At 43.5% G+C, this 26,779-nt stretch overlaps 1 protein-coding gene across 1 annotated transcript in view; it reads left to right on the top strand.

Moving 5' to 3' along the window:
* The window catches only part of NCAM1 (neural cell adhesion molecule 1), an 87,793-nt gene that overhangs the window by 36,755 nt on the left and 24,259 nt on the right, over positions 1-26,779 (top strand). The window contains exons 9-14 of the mRNA XM_042780352.1: positions 1,590-1,619; positions 5,754-5,904; positions 6,272-6,456; positions 7,010-7,106; positions 7,374-7,544; positions 8,660-8,791. Of these exons, the coding sequence (XP_042636286.1) occupies positions 1,590-1,619; positions 5,754-5,904; positions 6,272-6,456; positions 7,010-7,106; positions 7,374-7,544; positions 8,660-8,791 (766 nt within the window). The remainder of the gene's footprint in view (positions 1-1,589; positions 1,620-5,753; positions 5,905-6,271; positions 6,457-7,009; positions 7,107-7,373; positions 7,545-8,659; positions 8,792-26,779) is intronic.

Genomic DNA, 26,779 nt, shown 5'->3' with positions numbered 1-26,779 from the left:
ATTTTGGTTTTCTTCTTTCTTCTTGACAAGGAGAGACCCGTTGTTGCATCTAGATGGCAGCTTCCTAGCTTTTAAGGTCCCAGTTGCTACTCGCCAAAGTAGGAGGTGGAACAATGTTTTGTATAGTAAAAATATTAACATAAGTAAATTATGATAACATTTACAGAACGTAGGACATTCTTTTTGGAGCATTATTAATCATACTCTAATTTATTTGATGTATGCAATTTGCATATCAGGTTAAAGTGGGCCATACCTTCACCAAATGATAAAGGCCAAGCACACACAGGTGGGAGGTCAGGCTGCTAGAAGCATTATGATGACTAGGAACCACTTACTCTAAAAGCCATAAAATCAGAAGAGACAGAAGGAGTATCAGATTTGAAAAACATACAACTGCATATGATACAGACCCTAAAAAAAGATCTTGATGAATCCAGCCCTGGCATGTGACAGACAAGCTTCTAAGTGATGTGGAACTGGCAACCACATTTGACATGTTGGCCCACTGTTACTCTGGTCTTTGCATGTTCTCTGTTCTCATTTTCTTCTTCATTCCAACATCATGTGACAACACATTTCCATCCTCGTTTCACACAAAAAAGAAGGCTTGCGTTTAGTGGACTTTGAGTAAACACTTGCCGACTCATTAACATTCCTTGGATTGCATTCCTGTGTTTCTAGCATCTTTTCTATCCTTTTTCCATCTGAACATCAGGGATAATCAGGCAGTCATGCCACCTAATAAAAAGAACAATGCAGGTATGATGTTACTGACTCCTGGTATGAAAATAGAAAAACTGTAAGCAAAGTAGCTTCCCAAGTTTCAGATAAATAAAAAATGTAGATGTGGGCAGGAAGATACCCCAAATGTCCGTGCTGCCATGCTGGCTCACTCCCTTGTGAATGCCATGTTTGATGAAGATTGTGCCTGCAGGAGCCAGCATGCCATCTGGGTGTTCCTCTGCCTTTAGGAACTGATGAGAGCCCTACCCCAGCACTCATTTGTGTGCTCAACTCTTCCTGACTCATAGTCTCAAGGACTGCATTCTTCTCATTCCTAATGTACCTCTCTGTTCCTTGCTTTTTTCCTTTTGAAAAAAAATAATAATAATAATAATGATTTTTAACAGAATGCATGCAAAGAGCTGTAAAATGCATGAGCATAAAATGGCATTAGTATATCGGCAATAAGCTGTCTAATAGAATCTAAAGGAAGAAACTCTATAAGTATCTCTAGATTATGGGGTAAGAACTAGTAGTGCCACTCAACCCGTGAGGAATATTTAAGACTCTGTGCAACAGGAGCAGTCTAATGTTGTTGCTAAGACCCCTATATATGTCTACCACAGCTTAGGAAAGTCTTTACCTTTGCATTTAATGTGCTTAAGGACGAAACATTGCTTTCAACTGAATTCTAAATTAAATTGGGGAATAAACACACCATTGAAAGTGGGTCTTGGAAAAAGTTCTGAATTGAGAAGAAGCTGCATGTGCACGGAATGCAGTGTGATACATCAATTCTCTAAAGCAACATGTTGTAAAATTTTACTGCTTTCTTGTTGTGTTTTATATCTTGTTCTCTCCAGGCTTCGTGGACTCGACCAGAGAAGCAAGAGGTATAGCTTACCTGACCACTAGCCAGTCTTTAGTTTTGACAACATTACAGTTTAATAACTAGACATGCTAAACTAATTAGTCATTTTCATTAGATTAAAGAATAGGTCAATAGCGGTAGCCATTACTAAGCAATAGTGTCATTTTAGGATGAGCAAGCAAGCTGTGTTGGGAGTGGATGAACAAATCCTTATTATATCCTAAAACTGGATCTTATTCTGTTGCTGGTGCTGGTAAAACTATATCCAGGTAATTATATTTATAGAAATAAATTGCCCCAATTCCCAGGCCAGGCATTTGGAAATGATGAAATTTTTCTTTTACTCTCACCTGCTTGATGTGACTTTGGATCATAAAGTTACAGAGTTAGTGATCTGAAAACCCACTCAGCCCTTTCCTTTCCAGCTCAACTCATCTTGTTGCTCACTTGTTTTATAATGATTGGTCTTGGTAAATTATCACTTCACATTTCATCTCAAAAGCAATGCAAATGACATCTCTCGTTGGTTTTCCCAAATTGCTAAACATATCTATGTTAACTTTTATAGAGCATTAAATTGAGGAGCTTAGAATGATTTGGCACAAATAATTTTATATTTGTCAAAGTCAGTAAAGCCTTTGAAATTTCTCTGACTACTTGTTTCAGTTTGGGTAATGTGGGACTTAGTTTGAAAACAGACCTTAAATACTCGTTTTTAGGTTTTAATTGCTGTGCCTCAAGGTCCTGCTCATGATTGTGCCTATCATATTTTCCCTGATGTGTATGATCAAGTGGCATATAGTGGAATGAAAACTAGTATACTTTCAATGAGAGACAGGGATCAAATCTGGAAATACTGTTTTGAAAAAGTAGCTCTTGTCTCTTTTCCAGATGGGACTTTGATATTATAATACCTTAAATGCAGAATATGGAGATCCTATAGACTCTGTATTTTAATTAGGTAGATCCATCCTCTTAGCCTTTCAGAATAGATTATTATTCAGAACATATAACTCATGTGCCCAGGTCATAGAAATAAATATTTAATGCTGTTTAATATTTAAAAGTTGACTGCCTGTCCCCAGGCACTGACATTCATTTCTGCAGTGAATACTCTCCCATCATCCGATCTAGTTCATTATAAGCTCTCTTTGTTTCATACCTTCCTTGATGTCACAGAGACTATAGTTAAGTACACGTCTTCTCTGAAATGCTACCCTCCTATGGCACAAGAACTGCTTAGTGCTGTCGCAGGTTGGATGTTTTACTGCCCAAAAGTCATAGACCCATTGGGATTGGGCAAGGGAGAGAAGAAGGGTTAGTTATCAGCTACTCTTGAGCAGCTACAAATCTCACTCTGCTTGGTCCTGCACATCTTCCCCCTGTCATTGTGATTTAGACCTGGGTAGTAGAGGAGAAGGGATTTGCCAGAGAATATTAGTAGATGTTAGGAAAATTATTATTACAAGTTAATGTAATAGGTTTACTCCCAGGAAAGCAGACGCCTCACTCCGTTTTCCAAAAGTATGTCTTGACTCACTCTGGACCTAATTGACCTTCAAGTGAGCAACACCCCTGGGGCTCAGAAGTTCCATTCTCTCCTATTTGTTTCCTTCAGAGATGAAGACCTTAGTACAGATGAGTCCCACAGAAGGCTTAAGATCTGGCCAATTCCATTCTTTAAGCTCTCTAAAGCCTTAGTACTTTAACCTGGGTGAAGGGAAACAAAATGTTTTGACAAGAAGAATAATGTTGATTACTCTGCATGCTCTTTTGAAAAATGGAGTTTTGTCATAACCTTTTCGTTCTTGCCCAGAACGTGTCTGCTCCCTCTGCCATAGCCTGGACTGTCATTGTGACTTGTGGTCTGGGTGGCATGTAGGGGCACTCCCTGGCTTTGTCCTGGTGCCAGAGTGAAACATTTCAGAGGGGAAATCGCACTAGAGTCTATCAGCATCCCCTCAGAGGGAAGACTGAAGGCATCTGGCAAACAATCCCGTTGTCTATCCTTTCGTGAGCCACTGCAAGATAAGAATTCTCTATAGAGGTTCTGCCTAATGGTCTGTTGACACAAGTAAATTAGAGACATTTCCACATAGAGAAATTTAGGTAAAGGAGAGAGGATATAGAAAACAATGTACAGCTATCAATACAACTATTTCCTGAACTCCCCTTGAACCACTCTGATTAGTCTGAGTTAAGACCCTCTTTCCCTTGCTTTGTTGTTGTTTTTCAGACCCTACTCTTACCTACATGACTTTCTGTGCCTCTTTTGCTGCAGTATCTTTTCCTTTTGGAAATGTCCTCTTGACTTCTGAAGATTCTGGTCAATTTTCCATGCTTGCACATGGCATCCCCCAGACAAATACCATCTGGGTCACAAAGAATCATTGTGGCATCATTGTTAGACTGAACCTATATTTTCACTGGGATGACCAGAAAAGCCCAGGGAGCGGGGAACCTTGAGTGCCCTGTGCCTTCATTCCTGCTATTTTTTGGGCAACTAGGAGTGTCAAGCAGCTCAAGTCAGCTCATTAGAGATACCTGCTGGGATGGTTTCATGCTCTGGATACCCATAGTTAGACTGATGGGTAAAGATTTTGCATGGCATATAAAAATCACCACTGGGATCGAACAATACAGCCCTGCCAGCTCACAACAAAAGGGGTCCCAGAATCTAATCTTCAACATACTGTATGTCTCAAGGCTCTCTATAATGAAGTGCTCCACACCTATCTGTTGTCAGCTCTCATTAATAAGTGGCATTTCATGGGATGCATCTTTTCAACCCGCCAGCTTCATAGATGTATAGGTTAATGGGAGCTCAGAGCCCCAGACAGTAGGGCATTCATCTCAGAGAGGAGAGGCACACATAGCAGTATGTGGTGATGGTTTTGCTCGGCATTTCTGTCTTCTTATGAGTGGCAGTGTTCCAGCTTCCAGATGTGGAATGTAATGGGGTTTAAGTGACTGACCTGGATTCGATCCGATAGTGACAGTAGAAAAGACATCTTGCAATAGGTTTGTTGAGACTGCTGTGAAAAGCCAATGGTGCCTTGCTTTTGAGCTCCCGAGACTGGCTGCCATATAACATAGAACTTAATGGATTTAGTGCTTCCCAACTAGCTTATCAAAAGAGCCTAAAGCCAACTATTCTTTCATTCTTTAAAGGCACAACCCCATAAGGTGACAGTTGCTGTTTCCAGAGCACTGTCTTGCCCATCTCTACAGAATATCATATGCTGGAGACAAGAGGGTGGCCCAGCTCACAAGGAGCTGCACCCTTTAGATTACCACCTTTTCTTGAGGACCTTCTGAACTTAAACCACATCCCTAGACTCTTCCTGGGCCCCCCAGACCTTTTACTTAGAGTGTCAAGGGGAGAAAAAATGGAAATATTCCAAGTGTCCATTGCCCAAGGATCTTACTCTTAATCTCTTTTTGACCAATCATTGTAATTCCAGACACTTGGGAAGTCAGTTGTAGGATCAAGGACTAGATAATGGTGGTGACTATGGTGTCAAGAATCCTAAATCTGTGTGGGACTCTCTATACTGCTGTTCCTGGGGAGGGGACACAGTTACCCTCACTCTCAGCCCAACAATTCCTGAGCTAAGTTGTTTGACTTTTTTGAATGGAATTACTTTTATGCATGCAAGAAAGAGAGACATCTGCAGAAATCGGAGTTTCTTGTATAATTTCTTGCATTTGGGCACATTTCTATTTCCCATTACGTGTGCATGCACCGTGGAACAGGCAGATGGGCAGACTGTTGGAAGGAAAGCATGATGAGTAGATTTCCCAGAACCTCATGGGGGAAGGCTGCTGCTGCCTGAATACCCACTACCCAGGACTGTTACTTTCATTTTAGACACTCGATGGAGTCCCTTGGGGACTTTGCCCATCCTTGCCCTAAACTAACCTTGGCACATAGCTTAGACTGCTTGACATACATGAAGTCCCTGTTTTAGAAACACCCAAGCTCCCATGGTGCTCCCCAATGCTGCCTCTATTAGGTGGTACCTAAAGTAAGACAGATGTTGGCACAGAGGAGGGAGGATGTGAGACTGATCACAAACAGCCCTCACCCTGCCCTCGCCACTGTCACCCTCTTCTCTGTCTCAGGCTCTGACACATCCCCCTTCCCTCTTGGCAGACCCTGGATGGGCACATGGTGGTGCGCAGCCATGCCCGCGTGTCATCCCTGACCCTGAAAAGCATCCAGTATACGGACGCTGGAGAGTACATCTGCACTGCCAGCAACACCATCGGCCAGGATTCCCAATCCATGTACCTTGAAGTGCAATGTGAGAAGTAACCGGGAACAGATGCTGGGGAGGAAGGGAGAGCAGTGCGGGATCTGGATGAGAGCGGAAAATAGCAGCTAGGCCCCTGAACTCTGTGAGCTCTTGCCAGGTTCCCTGGGTGGGTGGCCCTAGGTTTTGTCCCCAAACCCACCCACACGCCTTCCACATGCTTCTTACCACCTTACTTGGCCCCAAGCCTGCCCTTGCAGCCTCATGTGCAGGAACACTGAAAACAGCACTCGCCTCCATCTATACTTAGGCTCTGCCTCTGCTTTGGGACACATCCTGTCTTCCCAGCACAGGAGACAGAATATGTGAGGCTCTGTGATGTGGAGGTCACCCTGAGAGTCATTTTCACTCATTGCAGATGCCCCCAAGCTACAGGGCCCCGTGGCTGTGTACACTTGGGAGGGGAACCAGGTCAACATCACCTGCGAAGTGTTTGCCTATCCCAGTGCCACAATCTCATGGTTCCGAGATGGTCAGCTGCTGCCAAGCTCAAATTACAGCAATATCAAGATCTACAACACGCCCTCAGCCAGCTATCTGGAGGTGAGTGGTGGGGGCGGGGCAGTTGGAGAAGATGGAGTTGGACATGGATGGGCTTCTGAGTACAGTCAAAACCTTCTCTGTTGCTTGCTCAGCTCAATCTGTTGAGCCGTTGTCTAGAGAAGAAACTTAGCCTCATCCCAGGTTACCTTTCTCAACTGCACTGATTCTCTACTTGGGGCTGAATCCATGAGCCCCTTTTCTGTTCTTCTCTCCTATATAAGTCTGGGCTGGAGTCTGTGGTGCATGTTTTACTGGTTCAGTCCATAGGTAGCATGAATGGTTAAACCCTCAGTTATTAACTAAAAGGTTGGAGGTTTGAACCGAACCAGAGGTGTCTTAGAAGAAAAGCCTGGCAATCTACTTCTTGAAAATCAGCCACTGAAAGCCCTAGGGAACACAGCTCTACTCTGATGACACACATGAGGTCCCCATGAGTCGGAATTGACTCAAGAGCCACCGGTTATTGTTTACTAAGTTAAACCAATAAATAAGGATCTGAGTCTATGGCCATCCCATGGGACACTTGTCACCCAAGAGCTCCTTCCTTCTAAAGGTGACCCCAGACTCTGAAAATGACTTTGGAAACTACAACTGCACTGCAGTGAACCGCATTGGACAGGAGTCCTTGGAATTCATCCTTGTTCAAGCAGGTGAGCATTCCTTAGAGCAACTTCCACCCTACTCCACCCTCACCAGCCCACTGTGCATGCTTTGGTGGTGCTAGGACTGCAGGAAGCCATTAGGGGCCTGGGGATCAGGGCCTGGGGCATGTTGGGAGAGAATCATGTGATACAAAAGGCCAGGAGAACATGATTCTCAAGAATGAGCAAGGATGAGAGAGACACGCTTTGTGATTGGGGGTTTTGGTATTAGGCCAAATGGGGCTCACTGGATCTACATATCTGTCCTCTGCACAGACACCCCCTCCTCACCATCCATCGACCAGGTGGAGCCATACTCTAGCACAGCACAGGTGCAGTTTGACGAGCCAGAAGCCACAGGCGGCGTGCCCATCCTCAAGTACAAGGCTGAGTGGAGAGCAGTGGGCGAGGAAGCGTGGCATTTCAAGTGGTATGATGCCAAAGAAGGTAAGTCAGGAAGAAACGTTGTGCCTTTTAGAATCATGAATGCCTTGTTAATCAGTGTGGGGACACACACACCCTCAGCATTCACTAGATCCTGGGTAGGGTGGCATACTCCCACCTATCTGAAATACCATTACCATCTCTCAAGAATTGCATCATGGCCACATCTGCATCTAGAGTTGGATTTCTGCCCCTTGCTACTTCAGAATGTGGGTCTCATGTCCCTTCTAGAACCAGAGGAAGCCATCTAAGCCATGTCCAAGCAGAAGCCCTGTTGAGGTACTGAACACAACTGGATGTGTTCAGTCCACCTCCTATTACTCTGCATATCTGGATTGTTCATGCTGTGGGTTCTCTGCTGCCACCCAGCCAATACTGCTTTAACTCTACTCTTAAATCAACCCTATAGTATGTTTCCAAATCAACATTAAAAAGAAGAACCTTGGATTAATGCAATTTGAAAATTCTGAGCCAGACTCCCTTTCCCTAAGGGTTGAGTGTATTTCTCTTTAACCTCCCCCCCTTTTGGATTTCATATCCCTGGGTGATGAAATAGTTAATGTGCTTGGATCTAAATGAAAGGTTGGAGGTTCAAGTCCACTCACAGGTGCCTGGGAAGAAAGGCCTGGTGATTTACTTTTGAAAAATCAGCCACTGAAAACCCAATGGAGCACAGTTTTACTCTGACACACGTGGGGCCACCATGAGTCAGAATGAATTCAACAGAAACTGGTTTTGGTTTCATTGGAATAATTTAGTTAAGTGTGACTTGTGCCTGTAGAACTTTTTAATCCTGATCTAATAAGTGATGACCAGGGTGAAATTGAGGGTGGTTTGGGACGTCAGTATTGCAGCCATTCAGAGAGATCATCCAACCTTAGTTTTATAGAGAATTAGTTCCTTCAGAAAGCATCTACCACTCCTTCAGCTTTTAGGGCCAGGTGGGCCCGAAGAACATAAGATTAAAGCAAAAAGAAAAAAAAAAAAAAAGTCCATTTGCCTTCTTAACCTCTCCCTAAAAGCTCATCCCAACTTACAAAGACAAGTCAATTCCATGTTACAGTCTGTCCACTCGGCTTTTCACTCTTTTGTGATCCTTCCCTGTGCTCCCACAACAGCCAGCATGGAAGGCATCGTCACCATCATGGGTCTGAAGCCAGAGACAACGTATGCTGTACGGTTGGCAGCCCTCAATGGCAAGGGGCTGGGCGAGATCAGTGCGGCCTCCGAGTTCAAGACGCAGCCAGTCCGTAAGTAGAACTAGCTGCCCTGCCTGCCCCCCGCCACTCTTTCCTCCTGGGGTGGTGGGGGACCCTGAGCTGACTCAAGTCACTGTTCAGAAGACAGCTTTTTCTATTTCAGATCCCCCTGCTCATGGTGGTCCTACATCCTAGCTCACTGGATGTCAGGGGCTGCTGATGCCCAATCCCTTTAGCCTCTGTCTCTCTAAGGGGTTGGTAACATTGCCACAGTGGCTAGCACAGCTCGTTATACTAACAGCCAGAGAGAAAAACCAGCAACACATTACTAAAGAAAATGGGGAGGGAAGCAGCAGCATGTGTGGGAGGATTTGGGAGATGTGCTTCTTGACACAGTCACAAAGGCCCTAGGCACCCTGTGACTTGAAGAAAGAGGGTAAGGGCAATGAGAGTCACATAATTAGTTATGGGACTTCTGATACAGCAGAGATATTACGTTACAGAAAAACGGAGACTGCTGTAGCATCTACGATTAGGAATAAAAGCACAATGAAACAGGGAGAAGGAAGGCTGTGGAGTTTGACTTTTCTGCCTCTCCTCCCCGGCCCACACCAGGAGCAACATTTCTTTGTTTTCCTCCATCATTACCTCTTTCCTTAAACTCGTTCTGCCATGCTGTGCCCTTCGTTCTTACAAACAGCCAGATTGTGGGCAAACCCAGCTATAGTCATATCCCTCTGCAGACCCGAGTTGCATCCCTGGGAGTCTCCATGGTCCCTCCAGCTAAAGAAGGTGTTGAAAGCACTGGACTCCTTGGTTGGTCAAAGAGTTTCCTGGGCTCTCTCTCTGACTCCTGGAATTAGAAAACACACAGGAGGATTCTTTGCCTCCTTCTGTTTGGAGCCAAGGACCTGCAAAGTAGCCCCATATCTCTTCACAGATAGGAAGCCTGCCTCATCTTCCTTCTACAGGATTTGCTTCTTTCTGGATTTGAAATAATTTGATAGTTTGAGTTTCCAGCTCCATGTGCTCTGCAGATTCTATTCATTTCTTTTACATCTTATTTTTTTCTCTTGGGTCTGTCTCTTGTCTTTTCTTTTCGTCTGTGTTCCATCCATGGGAAATGCAGATAGCCCTCCACGTAAGTGCCTCTTCTACCTCATTGCCTGTTTCCATAGTGTTAACATCTGCTAGTCCTAGCTTTTAATTTAGTTCCAGTCCCTTCTTTGTTCCCTAGCAGCTGAAGTAGATGATGCTGTCTGGGCCCTAACCACACTGACCTTAGTCTAGATTTGCTCTTGTTAATGTCTGTAGGTGACTCCAAGAGGCTAACACTCTCCTTTTAGAGCATGCAACTTTTGTGTCTTTTTGAAATTGTATTTCTTTATGACTTCTTTTGTGTGACGATTATCCTGTGGCAAAGAAAGTGTTTGCTGAGCCAAGCATGGTGGAACTCTGCAAATGGGGCCTGACTCACAAGCTGTAGAACCACCTTACCAGTAGCCAGGATTCCAGAAAAGTGTACCACAGCCTCACCAGGCCTATATCAAAATTCCTTCAAGGGAAAAAGAACTTAAATAGATTTCCATGTTCACTTTTCAGAGATAAAGGAATTGAGCTTGTTGCTCCCTTCCTTTTCTGCCAGTCAGGTTGATAACTGACTGGTTGGTAGCAATTGGAGAACTGGTTGGGGACCCCTGTGCAGCACCTGAAGTCATGAAGGGCTAGGATGAACCTTGGTTCCAAGTCATGAACACATCTTACAGGCATGTATTGGGGAGCTAAAGCCTTGGTTCTGGCGAGCTCTGTTGTTTGTAAAGTGTATCTCCACATTTGAAAAAGACTGGCCACCTGCCCTAGTGACTTTACTGTGGGGCATCGAGAGAGGGGGAGATGCCCCACTGGAAGGTGGTATGAGCTGGAAATAGAGGACATAGGCAGCCGGATTAGGAGTAAGCTGGGCTTTGCCCAAGGGAGCAGATCTGTGATTCTGTCTCCTTAGCCTGCATAGATGACCCCAAGCTTTGCTTCAGCTGAGGCATGGCTCTTTCCTCCCAGGCTCAGCTCAGAGAGTAGTAGAGGGACATGTTACCTAGAGACACTCCAGTGAAAAGGTATTCAGGAAGCTGCACACTCTTTTAATAAAAAGCTCCTCATTCCTGAAAGGCACTCAGGGAAGCTTATCTATTTAAAATTTATTCCGGAATATTGCAGCCACAGCAAAATCTAAGCAGCTATGTGTAGGCGTTTGGAGATTTTGAGCAAACGCTAAATCCACCATCTCAGCAGAGTTGGTTCCTGAATGAACTGGTTCTGGAAGGAACCCGAGTAAAGAGTATGGGGTTGTCAGGTAGGACTGACAGCTGTCTGCTCTGGACTGGCGGCTGTGCCCTTAGTGAGCTGTGGAGGAGCAGCTCTGGGTGACAGAACACCTTCCTCCAGGCAGTGGGTCTAGTGAGCTACTGATCCTTAAACCGAGTCTTCAGGTTTCCTCTCTTCTGGATTTGGTCAGTAGGTGAGTGCTGGCTTAGATACATAAAAGAGAAGAAGGCTGGAATGAGGCCTTCTCTGGAGTTTCTAACCAGTAGCTGAAGTTCAAGGACTGAATCAAAGTAACCGGGTCTTGGGGTCCAAAGGCTGCAGTGGTTTTCATTCTTGCCAGCTCAGCTCTTAAAAGGTGAGGATTTTTATAGCACATGCTATATTTTAAAAGTCAGTGTTTAATTCAAAAAAAAATTAAAAAAGGAGACATCTAGACCCTTGTTGTTTTTCATCTGGTAGTACGAAAATGGATCATTAACCAAGACTGCAAAAACTCTTTGAAAATAGTAAGGTCAGCTCTCCATTCCAAGTAGATCATGAAAATGATAAGGTGGCTGGCATTGCTAGTGGCATGAAAAGTCCATTTTCTCAATCATATGATAAAGTTACAGTCCAAAGAATTAAAAAGCAAACTTCTGTTAGATATGGAGAATTATGAAAGAGTCCTGGAGTTGAATGTGCCTTTTCCAAGAACTCCAACAGGAGTGAACATCATACTCTCACTGAAGATAATGCTGTTACTGTCGTTCCCTGCACCTTCATAACCTTCCTAGAGTTGCTGAAGTGAGGACCTAGCCCAAGAGGTATCCTGTGGCCCCTCATCCTGTAAAAAGACAGTTGGAAGGATGTCCCCAGCTTTCAACACTGCTGAGACGAAACTCACTTACTACTACTAGGAAGACAGATTTTAGGAATAACCATGTCAGAGTTCTCACCTGCATTTCTTGGGAGACGCAAAGGTTGTCTGAACTTAGGTGGACAAAATAAGCCAACAGTTGGGCTGCATTCCTACTCAGAGCCCACGACCAGTGGCACTGGTTGATGATATGGCCCCTCTCACCCACTGGCAGTGCTTTCTTATCTGATAATACTGCTGAGGTGCAAAGGCATGGCCTGTTCCATGACAGTGGAGTTAAGCCCTGGGAGCATCCTCAGCCCCAGGGAAAAGAAGGCACAGGGTAAGCAGGAGCTAGAATACTGGACAGACATCCTATTGCTTCCAGATTCCTGGATTGAGAAGGGATAGCTGGTAAGGGCCAACTTACTGGCCAGTAGTCCATCACTTGATGGAGATCATGTTTTCGGTGTTGAAGAGTTAATCGAGATGTCTCAGTAATGGGCTTGTTTCCTTGGTTGCTCAGTAGATTTCTCCACGTATATGGGCATGAACATACCAAAGCAGGGATGAGCAGGCTAATCTAGCTAAGGCCCCAAATACCCAAAGGACTGCACCTTCCTGAACTTCCAGATCAGAAAGCATGGCTTAGCTGTTTAGAAGTTCCTTTGTGTGCAATCGATAAATGTGTGTGAAAGTAAAGAGGAAGCTGTGACTCAGAACAAACAAATACAACTCTAACCTGGGAAAATGACCCCATTTCATGTGTTTTTAATCCAAATGCCTGTGTGCTGTCAGGATACTCTGAGATGGAAAGCTCATGACCTCTGTTTGACTTGGGAGGGCTATTTACCTATGAGAACTGCTAGGAGAGTAAAGTGAGAATGCTATAATTTGTTATTAAATCTTTTCCTCCATGATTGAGCCACTAACCTTTAGAGTTTAATTGCCTCAATGTTGCCCCTTAACTTACTTCTGTGATATGAAACAAAATAGGCAGGTATATATTTTTTGTTGTTGTTGTTTTGCAGGGTAGAGAGATTATGTATGAGTACTCTGCTTTTGACAAAAAGTGCCTTGAGATTTTTTTTGTTTTTACATTTTGCACTCTAGACAGCATATTGGAAGCATAAGTTCAATGCATTATAATATACAAATGCACGTACAAGTCCATCCTTTTACCAGAATAATTATGCAAACAGTTTAAGCCAAAAGAGTAAGAGAGAGAGAAACTTTTATTGGAATTAACCAGACATTTAACTCTGGTGGCATAGTGCCTAAAGCTACTAAGACTGCTAACCAGAAGGCTGGCAGTTTAAACCCACCAGCCACTCCTCGGAAGGAAGGTTGAGCAATCTACTTATGTTGTGATACTGCCTCAGAAACCCAAGGAGGGGTCGCTATGAGTTGGATCCAACTCAACAGCATTGGGTTTGGTTTTTGGTTTGGTTTTGACTCATGAAGTGTTAACCCTACCTTGGGTGATTCCAGTGACACTATCCTCTCATGGTTTATTGAGGTGCCTTCATTCAGAAGACAAAAGGAAGGCCAAACCATGAGCACCTACACCATGTTGGCGATATGTTGATGTTCTATTTCTCCAAATTTTTATCTAACTCACAAAGGGGACCTTGTTTTGTGGTTGTCAGTGGGACAACTTCTGAACATTTGCCAATAAAGAACTAATGATCCACTCAGCATTGCATTGTCCCACATGCAGAATCCCCAACCTTTCTCCATGCAGAAAGTTGGTCAGCAATACTTGGTTAGCCTGCCTCCAAACCCACTACCATTGAGCAAATTCCAACTCATAGCGACCCCCACTGAGTTTCCAAGGCTGTAAATCCTTACGTAGGTAGATTGCCTCAACTTCTTCCCACAGAGCAGCTGATGGGTTTGGACCTCTGACCTTCTGGTTAGCAGCCAAATGTCTTACTCACTATGCCACCAGAGCTCCTTCAGTTCATCTCCTGTGTGCCCTTTATCTGTGGGAGCAAGAATACCACTGAATATTATTAGCATCACTCTTCTCACACATACACAGCAACATTCAAGTAATCATGTTAGTATGGATCCTTTTGGATGGGGACCCTGGTTGTAGTCTCAACTGTGTGCCAAGCTTTCATGACCTTCCCTCATTAGTAAATGTTAACTAGTACAGTCACTTCCATTTCATTCAGATATTGAAGTTAGAGGGTGAGACACATAGATTTTGCTATAAAATGTGCCATATATGTAAATATATGCCCTATATATATAACTACATACCATGTATATAAATAGAGAGATAGATGTATAGTGGAAGGAGTTGCTGGGTGTTGCAAAAAATTAACACACTCAGCTGCTAACCAAAAAGTTGGAGGTTCAAGTCCACCCAGAGGTACCTTAGAATAGAGATTTGGAGATCTACTTTTAAAAAAATCAGCCATTGAAAACCCTGTAGAATACAGTTATACTCTGACATGGGGTCGCCATGTGTCAAAGTCAACTCATCAGCAACTGGTATAATGAAAAGCCTTTCTTTTTCTCCTTTACTTATTCACGTTAAGGAGCTCTGGTGGCTCAGTACCTAAGGCATTTGACTGCTAACCAGAAGGTTGGTGGTTCAAACTCACCAGCCACTCTGTGGATTTACCAACCCAGCAGGGGTCGCTATGAGGCGGCATAGACTCGACAATGGGTTTGGGTTTTGGTTTATTCATCTTAAGCAAAGGGCCAGGTTCCCTTCTCTCCTGTTGCTCTGATCCTATGGAGACAGCTGGCGCTGCTGAACTGACTGCAGACAGGCTTTGAGGCCTCTGCAGCTGTCCCTGGCGTAACCCCTTACCTGAAGTGCAGGGCTTTGCATGTGCACAGGATTATGGTCTGAAGTCAGAGCCCTGCTCTGGCCACTCCGCTGCTCTATTGGCCACCTGTTGTCATGCACACCGTTTTTCTTCCCCACTCTAACCGCTTCAGCTTCTCGTACTGACACCCCAAGGTTGGTGCCTCCGTTTTCTCACTCAGTAGCTGTGTGCCTCAGTGGTCTTTTTACCCTTCTTTTTGATTTTACCTTCATTTCTCTTTCTTCAGCGGCTCCTGCTAGCTCTCCTACCCCTGTTCCATTGTCTCCTCCAGATAGTGAGTATCATTTTCCTCATCCATCTCTCTGCAGGTTGCTTTCTACCAGCCACAGTGCAGCCTGCCTAATGCTATCTCCTCCACCAGCAGCACCGTGTTTTAGAGAAGAAGATGAGAAGAAGAATAGGCATAGGGCTTCTCCCGTTCATGGGAGGCAAGCACGCCCAGAAGGAGAGGGAACGGAAAGCATTGCTCCATCAGAAAATCCCGCAGGCAGGCACCCTGAGGCTGCCGCAGCCCAGCCGGTCCTTTGGGTTGGACCAAAGCTGATATTTGGCAAAGCCAAAGGAATTTGCTGAGAAAAAATATCTGTTCTGCAGGGTCATAAGAACTGTTTTGGAGTGTTGGGTTTTACTCATCATTTTAATTGGCACAGTTGGAATCAGACATTGAAAATGGTTTTGCTTTATCCGTACATGCATACATTGCTGATGAATATTTGTGGGAATATAAACAGTATTTGCTTGCAGATGTGCCTGGCAGTATGCACTTGGGACAAATTATTTAACGTTTCACAAGGGAGCGTCATCTTTTTCTTTTCTAAAATTGGGATGAATAGGCTCTTCCCTCCCTCCCTCTGCCCATATAAAAGAAAGAAATTTTACTGAGGATGGCAAAGAATAGGTTTATCAAGCTCTGTTTTGCCCATCCTGGACCAGTGCCACTGAGGCTGGCCATAACACGGGGTGGCTGGTCTCAGGTCTTGTCATCCTGCCTGAGCCTTATCATTTCTGATCTTTTTTTTTTTTTTTGGCTGCCCTGTCCTTTTGTTCCCTGCAGTTCTTAGGAGTAAGAGCTACAGGTCTGTTCTATTTAGAGTTTTGAACTGAGCTTTCCAGGGAAGGAAGCAAAGTGAGACAGCAGCTGAGTAAGGTGCAGGCTTGCAGGCTGCAGTGCCTCCATCTCTTGGAGCAGCAGCAAATGGGTCAGAAGTGGCACCACCAAGCCGGCTTTAGTCTCATTATTTCAGAAGTCCCTGCCATTCGGGCTTGACCTCAGGAGGTGACTCTTGCCCCAAGCTCAGAAGCCCTCAGAAACATGGCCACCACCCCTCCTGCCCTACGATCTTCCCAGGTAGTGCACTATAGCTGAAGGAGTACAGTCTTTGGAACCAGACAGATCTTGGTACAGATTTCAGCTTGGCTATTTCTACTTAGTGCTCCAACATTGTATCAGTCACTCACCCTCCCCAAATCTCAGATGTCTCATCTAAAATGAAGATAAATTTCACCCACCTTGTAGGTGTTTGTGAAAATTAAAGATTAAATTTAAAAAACAGCCAGCACAATTCCCAGCATGTAGTTGCTCTAATTAATAGTAACATGAAATGAGAGTTATGTTATTTCTTGCTGTGTGAGAGTAATTTGTCAGCAAAATCTCTCATAATTTCTTTAAAATGTATGTTTAAATAATGATAAATCAGGAAAGAAAATAGAATATTTCCATCATCTCTGTCTTTCCTTTATATACATATATATATATATATATATATATATATATGAATTTAATGAATTTATCTCTACTCTCCTTCACCTCTCTGCCCTTTCTGTCCTTCATGTTTCCATAGCAACCTGGCCTCTTCCTGCCCTGACAACCACAGAAGCGGCTAGTGAGTACAGAGCTGAGGGCCAGAATTCTGACTGCTGCTTATTGCAGAGCCGGCTTCTGGGTCACAGAGATGCCCATGGTTCTCCCTTTCATTAAAAGCAACAGTTGCAAATGCATGAAGGCTCCTGGCCTGGTGTGGTTTCCTAAGCATGCTGTCCCCTTCGCCAAGAGAGCAAACCAGGCATCACTAAAAGAGCTGGGGTGATTATTGGAAGAAGACTGTGTCTGAGGAAACCTTTCCAAATTTTCTCTCAAGTTAAAATTAGAAAAGGGTTAGGGGAATGCTGGGGAGAAAAAGGAACAACGTCGCCTTCCCGGCTTTGGCTGCTCCTCCTCTCTGAAATACACACACACATACACACACACAGGCTAGTATAGAAATAGCTACAAGATTGAGAACAAGGGAATGAATTGGAGAATATGGCTGCTGGGGAGGGTAGAAGCAGAGAGTCCTGATTTCTGGCTGCACACTCTCCTTTGCCTCGCCAGGTCAAGGCTGTCTATACTCAGAGCACATGGGGAAAGGAGAGGAATTTCGGGCTCCTCTCAGTGCTAGAAAAGCCACAGTCACAAGAGGTCAAGCCCAGGCTCTCTCGAGTGGGTGCTGCCTGAGAATCCAATGAAAGTGATGGATTTTCCCTCCTGAGGAGAGAGTCAGGCCCTTAGATAAAGGAAAACATTACACTTAATTGCAATCTCACCATACTCCAAGCTAGTACTTATAATGCTTTAATAAGTAAGCTTTTAGTGTGCTTACTGGCAAGCTCCTGAGAAGTCAACATGGCTCGTGTGTGTGTGTGTGTGTGTGTGTATTTACAGTGTTCAATCACCAAAGCTATGTAGGCAACTGAGATTTTAGAATATTTCTGCGTACATAGAAAAAATGGCGTGCATCCCTTTAGTCATTAGCCAGAGCTGGAAGTCAGAAAGCAGGTGTGCAAAGTACAGCTCTCGCTCTCCGGACCAAGGTTTCTGATTCATAATTGAACAAAGAAGAAAAGAGTTTCTTGGTTCTGTGTGTTGCATGTAATGGTTCCTTTTTTCTGCTGCAGAATATGGCTCGGGGTTTGCTTTCTTGGTGTTCTCTCGGTGTGTGTGCTGCAGTGAATTTTAATTCCTGATGCTTTTGAGGTTTCATTTTGTCAGCAGAGCAGAGCAAGTGACAACGAATGTGTATGCTTGCATGGGTTTATTTTTTTGCATTTGAAAAAGGAATGCAACTCACAGAGCTCTCTCTTCTTATAACAAGCAGTGTTGCTCCTGTCCTTCTCCCTCCTGGGTGCAGTGTGTGTCTCACTCACAGTAGGAGCAGGCTCTGGGATGCATTTGCACAATTTGTTTCATCATTAAGGTGTCTCATTGTATGCTGTGTCTTCTTTGGAAGTGAAGCACTAACTCAGATCTGGATTTCTCCTTAAGGAAGCATTAGGTGTTTCTTCTTCTGAAATGTCTTTAACTTATAAAAATCAGGCATTTCTTCCCACAGACGAAATGCATAGTTGTGGCATCCAAAGAGAAGGAAGTTTGAGTCTTTTTTTTTTTTTTTTAATTTGGAGCCATTTGATTGACCCAAATTGTCAGTTCTGGTGGATGCTGGGATAAAGGAAAACCAAAAACACACTGCCAGCAAGTCAATTCTGACTCATAATGATTCTGTAGTAGGGACAGAGTAGAACTGCCCCATAGGGTTTCCAAGGCTATAATCATTATGAAGGCAGACTGCCTCATCTTTCTGTCTAGGGGTTGCTGGTGGGTTCAAACCACTAAACTTTCGGTTAGCAGCCAAAGGCTTTAACCACTGTACCATCAGGCCTCCTTAGATAAAGGAAAGACAATCACAGTTGGTCAGCAACCTGAATTTAATATGCACACAGTCCTCAGCATTCAGGCAAACTCTAGCACATGTGAATTGCAGTGGATCACATGAAAATCCATCAGTCATCAATCAGAAGGGTTGAAAATAAATAGTATCTCTTGTTTTTTGCTTGTGTGTTTGTGTATGTGGTTTTAGTTTTGTTTGAAAGGGTTGTTTTTTGTTTTTGTTTTTGTTTTTTTTTTGGGGGGGGGTCAATTTATGATGAAAGAAAGTATCCAAATTAAAAACAAGGGAGACTATATCCAAACATACAACACTGAAGAGCTCCTCCTCTTTGCAAGAAACAAGACATACTACACCTGTAAGGTTCAGGGCAACAGCAAGAAGACTTGTTTCACTGGACATCTTCTTGGGAAAAAAAAGTCCCTTAAAATAAAGCAAGCCTGCCCCACAGATAATGTGGGGTCTGTCCACTTACTTCCGCATAGGTGTGCATTGCCAAGAATGCATTCAGAGCCAAGACCCCAGGGAAACAAACAAACAAAAAACAAAGGAGACTGCTCAACTTTATCTAATCCCTGCAGGGCAGTCTGGGTAGAACCTATCAGTACCTGCGTAATGTCACACAATAAAAAGCACCCATTTCGATCAGCTCCAATTCCTAGGGAATATGTTACTTGGTTAAAGCATTTCTATTAAATTATATTTAAACAGTGTTGTACTTTGGGCAGAACAGTATCTTTGCCTCTGTTTTTTGGCTTGCTTCTCTCTTAGCCTCAACTGGTAATAGCCAAAATGTCCCCTGGCCTATGAAAGTTAAGGTGGAAAATGTGCAGTGCCCTTTCACAAGACATCATCATTCTGTAACACGATAGAATGTAGATCCAGCATAGGACAAAAAGGGATATTTGGATAGATCCAAACAAGGACAGTTGTTTTTTTCCTTTGTAAATCTCAAATCCGTGTCTTATCAGTACAGCCACGAGTCTAAATGTTAAATAACTTTATCCACAGGCCCAAGTATGTGTTTGTTTGACGTCAGACTCCCACCACATTGGTCCAGAGGTTCAGTTTCTACTGTTTGGTGTGAATAGAACCATTGCCTCAACCACCAGAAGGAAACGTATTCCCATATCTGAACTGGCCTCTTCCTTTATGTGTTCCTTTAAATGACTCTAGGGAGTCTGATCAGAGGTGTCAGAGATAATGTGAGTAAGAGGATAAAGAAGTAAGAAAAGATCCTTAGGGCCACCCTCTCGGGCCTCTATCCACCAAGCCTCACTCCGCCCCCGTGCCCTCTCTTCATGACACCAAAGCAAACATAAAATGTCTTTTCTTAATTTAATGTGGTCTTTCATTCTTACAGGGAACACTATCTATGCCGTAAAAATTGTGGGACTTTTCCTTGATGCCCCGTGTTCTGTTTCTTTTCCCCTGTTTCCAAGGATGTGGAACTGTTTCTGGAACCTGTGAATATTAACTTGCTCTTTTCTCTTCCTTTAACAGTCTCTCCCGGATTGACTTTGGCATCTGAGTCCTGGCAGAAACACTTTCCCATTTAAAAAAAAAAGTTTACCTGCCCCTTGATGTGGTATTAATATGCAGTGTTGCAGCTGTAGCTAACGCTTACTGGTGTTGTTAACCAAATGCTCTTTATGATTTATTATTCTTCTATTTCCAGGCAGTTTTACTGTCCTCCCAATGTTCCCTATATATGCTGCTAATTTACTTTGATTTCTCCTTTTATTTAGTCTGTGATTTTGTTGTTGATTTTTCTCCCTGCCCATTGTTTACATCAGTTTTTAATTTTTTGTATTTTCCATGTGACCTCCTCCACTTTCCTTTCAACCAATCATGTGCGTGCGTATCATGTGACTTTGTCATGTGGCTTGCATGGTGCTGATGATGTCGTCCACGCTGGTGAACAGAAGGTAAACTCTTTGTTCTGATTAGTGAAATAAATCTGGGAGCAAGCCTGGCACCTCAAGCCCACTCATTTCTTCCTGTCTCAGGTTCCCTAAGTGAAGCCCCTTGAGGATATTCCTCAGTTCACAGCCAGGATTCATCACTCTTTGTAGCCTGGGCAAGACAATTTGATGCCAGGAAAACCTTTGGTTCGATATTTTACTTCCAAATATTTGGTCACACAACCCTCTATCTACAGTGAGACCACTTTAGCCAAAGAACAGTTGGTAAATTCAGATTTTTACCAGACAAAATTATTTCCCAGAAAGCACTTTTGTAACTAAACCCTACAGCATTGTTTCTTCATTTTATCCAGTAGTTCTAAAAACTATAGTAGCTCTAAAATGAGTCACATTCACGTGATAATTATCTGTTTACAACATCTAAACACCACAGAGAGGAATTTAACAATTGTAGTGGTTGTATTTGGTCAAAACCAATGAGAATGCTTCCTAAAATCCGTATAAATGGAGGACTTTCTGAAATAAGAGATTAAGAATTAGAGCGGTCTGGCTGTGATGGCTGAGGTGTCGCTTTTCAAGAGTGACCCTCCCCCAGGCAGAAGAAGGAAAAAGAACCCAGAGCAAATGTCACTTAGTAATTACCATGACTGGAGATCTCCGTGTAATCAGGAAGCCTGTGATTGACCCTCGCAGCAAAAGAAATAAAATTATAGCCTAATTAAGTGCATAGTGGTGACAAAATAATTAGTTAATATTGTGACTGTCACAACCTTATTTAAACATTTCTCGCTTGCCATAAAGAGAAAAAGAAGCCTCTGCTCACTACTTCCCCCAGTAAAATCAACCACCTATTCAGAACCTGCCCTGGGAATCATACCCATCTTGTTCTTTTCTGACTGAGAATCACACAACCTGAGACATGTACGGGCTACACTGATCACCAAAGCAAAACTAACACCAATAACTGCCCGGTGTGCCCACGCATGCAGGGAATCCCGTTTGACCTCACTTCTCTGAGAACTGATTGGGCGACATCCACACAAACAAAACCATCCACAGCTTGTCTTGCATGTTCTTTGTTCCTGTTCTGTCCTTTTGTTTGCTACTCCCCGTGTATGTGTACGTTAACGTTGTGTGTGTTCCCTCTCGCTCACCCTCCACCTCTACCATTGCTGAGAACTTCAGCTCTGTAGGTGTGGAGATGTTACCCCAATTCACTCCCGTTTACAACCAGACTCCTAGACAAAGGACTTGGATATAAACTGCCCTCATTTTCCAAAAAGGAAATGGTTGATATTTAAATGTATGTCGTAAAGTGGGAATATCCCCAAAGCAGAGGAACAGCTGATGCAGGTAAATTTGACCTGCCTTTAACAAGTTAATCTGTGAGTCTTGGGGGAAAGAAAATCAGGAGTCTAAGATGGTCTAAATCCCAAATGCCTCCCCCAAAAAATAAAGATAAATAAAGATAATTGAGATTTCTCTAATTCTCAAAGGTTGGTCATCGGCAGAACAAGACTTCTCTCAGACTTGGGGTGGCTGCTCAGTGGGTGGAGTTGTAGGAAAAGGCCAAGTCCATCCTCAGAAGATGCTGGATTGAAACCTATTCGCTTTTTTTTAAAAGCAAGCTTGGTCATTTCTGGACAATGCCATAATTCTGAACAAAGCCAAGCAGTTAACAAGGTGGAAACCAGTTGATGTCTCTGAAGAGAGATCTCCAGAAATTGAAGCAAGGCAAGAAGGGTTTGAAATGTTTACCCGAGAAAAACACCATAGCAGTGGTATGGGCTGTCAGTGAAAAATGGAGCCAGTACTAAAAAGTCACTAAGAGCCTTTCAGTATTCGAAAGTCATGATTACCCCTCATCAAACCATGTTGCCATCCATGACAGATGTTCTCTAGCCATTTGCAAGGGTGCAGACAGAGGATTTGTTTATCAGGTGAGCAGCAAACAGAAGGAAATGGCCTTTAATAATGGGCTTTAAAGGAATGAGGAGGTCAGAGCAAATACAGTTTATGGGAGAGAGAAATAAATCTTAGTTAAGGACAGTTATCACCTCCTTTCTCCGGGCTTTAGGGAGGATTTAAAGTGAATGGCTTGGGTGGTGCAAATGGTTAACACTCTCTCTGTTGCTAAACGAAAGGTTGGAGGTTCAGGCCCACCCAGAGATGTAGATGGCACTCTATATCCAGAAACTCAGCCATTGAAAACCTGATGGAGCACTGTTAGCACACATGAGGACAACATGAGTAGCTGACTTGACAGCAACTGATGGTGGTTAATACTAAATTACAAAGGTTTAAGTGAGCTGTTAAGTCTTTCTCCTGCCAGTAGTGGACTGTACACCCCAAAATTAATGAAATCCAATATTCCTTATATGTTCCCCCTTTGGGAAAAAAAAAATCACCTGGTATGTGTTTCTCACTGCCTTCAAGTCGAATCCGACTCATAGCGACCCCTCCTTGGGTTTCCGAGGTGGTATCACTATGGAAATAAATTGCCCAACTTTCCTTCCGAGGAGTGGCTGTGGGTTTGAACTGCCAGCCTTCTGGTTAGCAGTCAAATGCCCATGCTAAATGTCTTACGTTCAGTTCAACAGTATTTACTGAGCCTAGCAACTGTGAGTGATCTGAGGGGACTCAGGAAGAAGAGAGATTGATACAGGCACTAAGCCCAACCCCCATTGTTACTTGGTTCCTTAGCCTACTGAGCTATAGACATTGTAGGTGTTCATGCCAGGTAAGCCAAAGCACCTGTCCCAGGATGACAGGAGTGGCCTTGCTGGGGTGAGCTAAAGGTGTACCCAGTTCACAAATTTATTTCTCATAACATGGCATCATGTAGTTGCAGGCCCCAGTTTCTCCAGTGACTCCATAATGCCACGGTTTTGCCCATCAGCTCCTGAGGACTCTGTGTAAATGGGACTCCCTCACTACCCACCCACCAGCATGTGTGTAATGAGATGTCCCCCTACCCCACACCCCTTCTGGGCAAGTGCTGCATGTCTGAGCATGGACCCTCTCCACCCATTCATAATGATCTTTTTCCTTTAGCTACTGACACTGACTCGTACTAGGAAATGCTGACTCTGATGAACTAAACTCTTTTAACACCCACTCTTCCTCCTTAGATTGAAAACATCACTAACCACCCCTTCCACTCCCTCCTTTATTTTTTACAGCTGTGTGTCTGGATTTCAGCGGGCTCTGGCAGGTCGACATATACTTCTCACCAGGGTTGATGCTCTAATTGCCTTTATTTCTAAGGATCCCTTGCACTGGTGGTTACCAGGTTAGAGAGTTAGCAGGAAGGGAAGGAAGAGGAAGGCAGAGGTGCATATCAGCCCAAATCCTGTGAGCACAGACCCCTGGCCTCTGCTGTCTAAGGAAGCTGCCGGTTTCCCTAGAGTTACTAGTATCAGGGCTAAAACATCCCAGGAGCCTCATACTTCTTAATAACTAATCCAATATCCATGAAATAGTGTCCAAGATGTGCACAAATCCCACTTGTGGCCTCAGAGGCAGGAGGCGAGTTAATTGTTGGTGATAGCAGTTATTTCTGTCACAACTTCCTCAACTTGGATCAGCCCCATAACCACAAGCCATACCTTCATGCTCATATTTTCTTTTTAGGATGATGAAACAAAGATAATTGATCAATTAATCTGTTGGTGTTTCCACGACACCCAGGAGAAGGGAATTGGTATTTTTGTGGTTCAGTCTGTCAGAGTTCATTTGTTACTGTTTAATTTGTACTCTCTGCTGCCATTTGTATCCCCCCTCAACACACACACTCACCTTCATAATTCCTGAGAAAACTGGTGCTGAAAAAGATTTGTAGACTAGATGCCTTAGTGACCTTGGCCACAGAAAGCTAAGCATGCTTTGTGAAAGCCAGGGGACTAGTCAGATTCATAGTCACTAGTTCTGTACTGCAGCGTTCTCTGCAGCCGGGGACGAGGATAGCAAGAAGTCAGGTAGCTCTAACCCAAGCAAATCCTAAACACCACAAAGAAAAGAGCTTAGGAGAAAAGAAAAAGCCACTCCAAATGCCTGATTTGGGAGAGCAGTGCTTAAAAGAACTTGAAGCCCATCTTTGCACTGTCTAGGCAAAAAGCCAACTCAGCATTCTAAGCATAGCAAGGTAGGTTGCCAAAGGAAGCATCCACAAGAGCTCTGAAGGGCCAGGAATGTATACAACATCCATCATGTTAGATTTTATAGTTTGTTTTTGTTTCTTTGTTGTGTGTTTGACATCTAAGGTAAGATCTCTGTTTCAGAAAAGAGAATCAGTGGTCTAATATCTAAATCCTGATTCCCTATGAACTAATCAAACTTCTAACCTCTTGATATAATAGTAAATGTTCTTAAATTGGAAAAATTGAACAGACTTTATACTTGACTGGTGAAAGCATATCTTTTTGGCTTTTTAAACAAATAATAAAAAGACACGTAAAAGTTTCAAATTGCTTGTAAGAAATAATCAACAATAGACGACCAGAGTTTGGATAAGCAAAACAAACAGTACTTTTTTTTTTTTTTAAACTGTGATTCGGGTGAAAATTTACAGAGCAAATTCACTTTCTGTGCAGTAGTTCACATACACTTTGTCTCATGACACTGACTACAATTTACCCCAATGCAACAGCTCTTCTCCCATTTCCTCCCCATAGTTACCTCTTCCCTGTGTCCATCCCTCCATGCACTCCTGCCCCCTGAGCTGTCTCCCTGTGCATAAACAGCCCTTCTTTCTCCCATGATTGTTCTCTCCAAGGGGTATATCTACCTCAGGTAAATGTTCAACTCATATGCCTGTCTCTTGTTTGGCTGGAAACCACAGGTGTGGGTTCAATTCCAGACCTGAAGGACAGCTAGGGGCCATAGTCTCAGGGGTTCTACCAGGCTCTATCAGGCCAGCAGACCTGGTCCCTTCCCCCCACCCCAAAATGATTTTGAGTTTTGTTCTACATTGTTCTCCCTCTGAGTGGTTGACGGTGGTAGCCACGCACCATCTAGTTCTTCTGGTCTCAGTCATATAGGCTGAAGATCTCTCAAGGTGTACCAGTCACTAGGACTAATTATTTCCATGAATCTTTGGTTTTCTTCATTCTTCTTTGCTCTGGATGAGGAGACACCCATCATTGCATCTAGATGGCTGCTTACAAGCTTTTAAGATCCCAGTTGATACTCGCCAAAGTAGGAGGTGTGTAGTACGTTATGCCAATTGAGCTTGATGTCCCCTGCAACTATGGTCCCCAGCCCACCAGTTCAACTACTCGGTCCTTCTGAGTAGCTGGCTGTGACCAAGAAGTGACTGCCACCTTGTCCCTTGTCAGATCTGCTATATACCTGGGAATTCTTACAGATCATACAAATGCACTTATAGGACCATTGTCTGCCAACCCTATACGTAGTCTTGGGTATACTCCCTACTTCATAGACATACCTAATAGTTCATCTTGTCCACCCATCTATCCACCCATATACTTATGTTTGCCTTCAGTGATAATGGAGTACTGTATGTGCAAAAGGGTTCATCTTTGTTGTCTGTACCTCTCATGTACCTCTCTGTCTTCCTCTTTCTCAATGCCACCATGTTGATCACTCACATTTGGTACGTTACCCTTCACCCAAATCAATACTTATCACTGCCTATCTAACAGTAACAAACAGTATTTTTAAATTTAAAGTTTAAAACATTTTAATGCAGGCCATACCTCTATCACTGTTTATATTCAGACCCCTAAAACTCTGTAAGGACCGTCACAGGGAAGAAAGCAAAGTAGATGAACAGAGAAATGGGTCTAGCTTTCCACAGAGATTTCAGCTGGCATCTCAGCATTTCATTCAGAATGTACAATTCTTAGTGCTTAGGGCTTTTTTGAATGAGAGATAGAATATTGTTTTCCTTCTGGAATTTACAAACACACACACAAAGAATGCTGTCTAAACACGCTGGTGAAGAACACGCTCAGCAGTTCTCAAACTGAAAGAACTGAAGAAAAAATTCAGTGCTCCAGTTGCAATATTGAAAGATTCTATGGGCAAAATATCGAATGATGCAGGAAACATCAAAAGAAGTTGGAAGGAATACATAGAGTCACTGTACCAAAAAGAATTGGTCCAGGTTATTTCGAGAGGTCGCATATGATCAAGAACCAGTGGTATTGAAGGAAGAAGTTGAAGCTGCACTTAAAGAATTGGCAAATAACAAGGCTCCAGGAATTGATGAAACATCCATTGAAATGCGTCAGCAAACAGATGCCACCCTAGAGGCACTTACTGGTCTGTGCCAAGAAATTTGGAAGACAGCTACCTGGCCAGCTGACTGGAAGAGATCCATATTTGTACCCATTCCAAAGAAAGGTGATCAACAGAATGTGGAAATTCTCGAACAATATCATTAACAT

Source organism: Orycteropus afer, unplaced genomic scaffold (assembly GCF_000298275.1).
Source record: "Orycteropus afer afer isolate SDZICR_OR568_19922 unplaced genomic scaffold, OryAfe1.0 scaffold00036, whole genome shotgun sequence".
NCBI lineage: Eukaryota > Metazoa > Chordata > Mammalia > Tubulidentata > Orycteropodidae > Orycteropus > Orycteropus afer.
The sequence above is the reverse complement of the archived record's forward strand: the minus strand, read 5'-3'. Positions and strand labels throughout refer to the sequence as shown.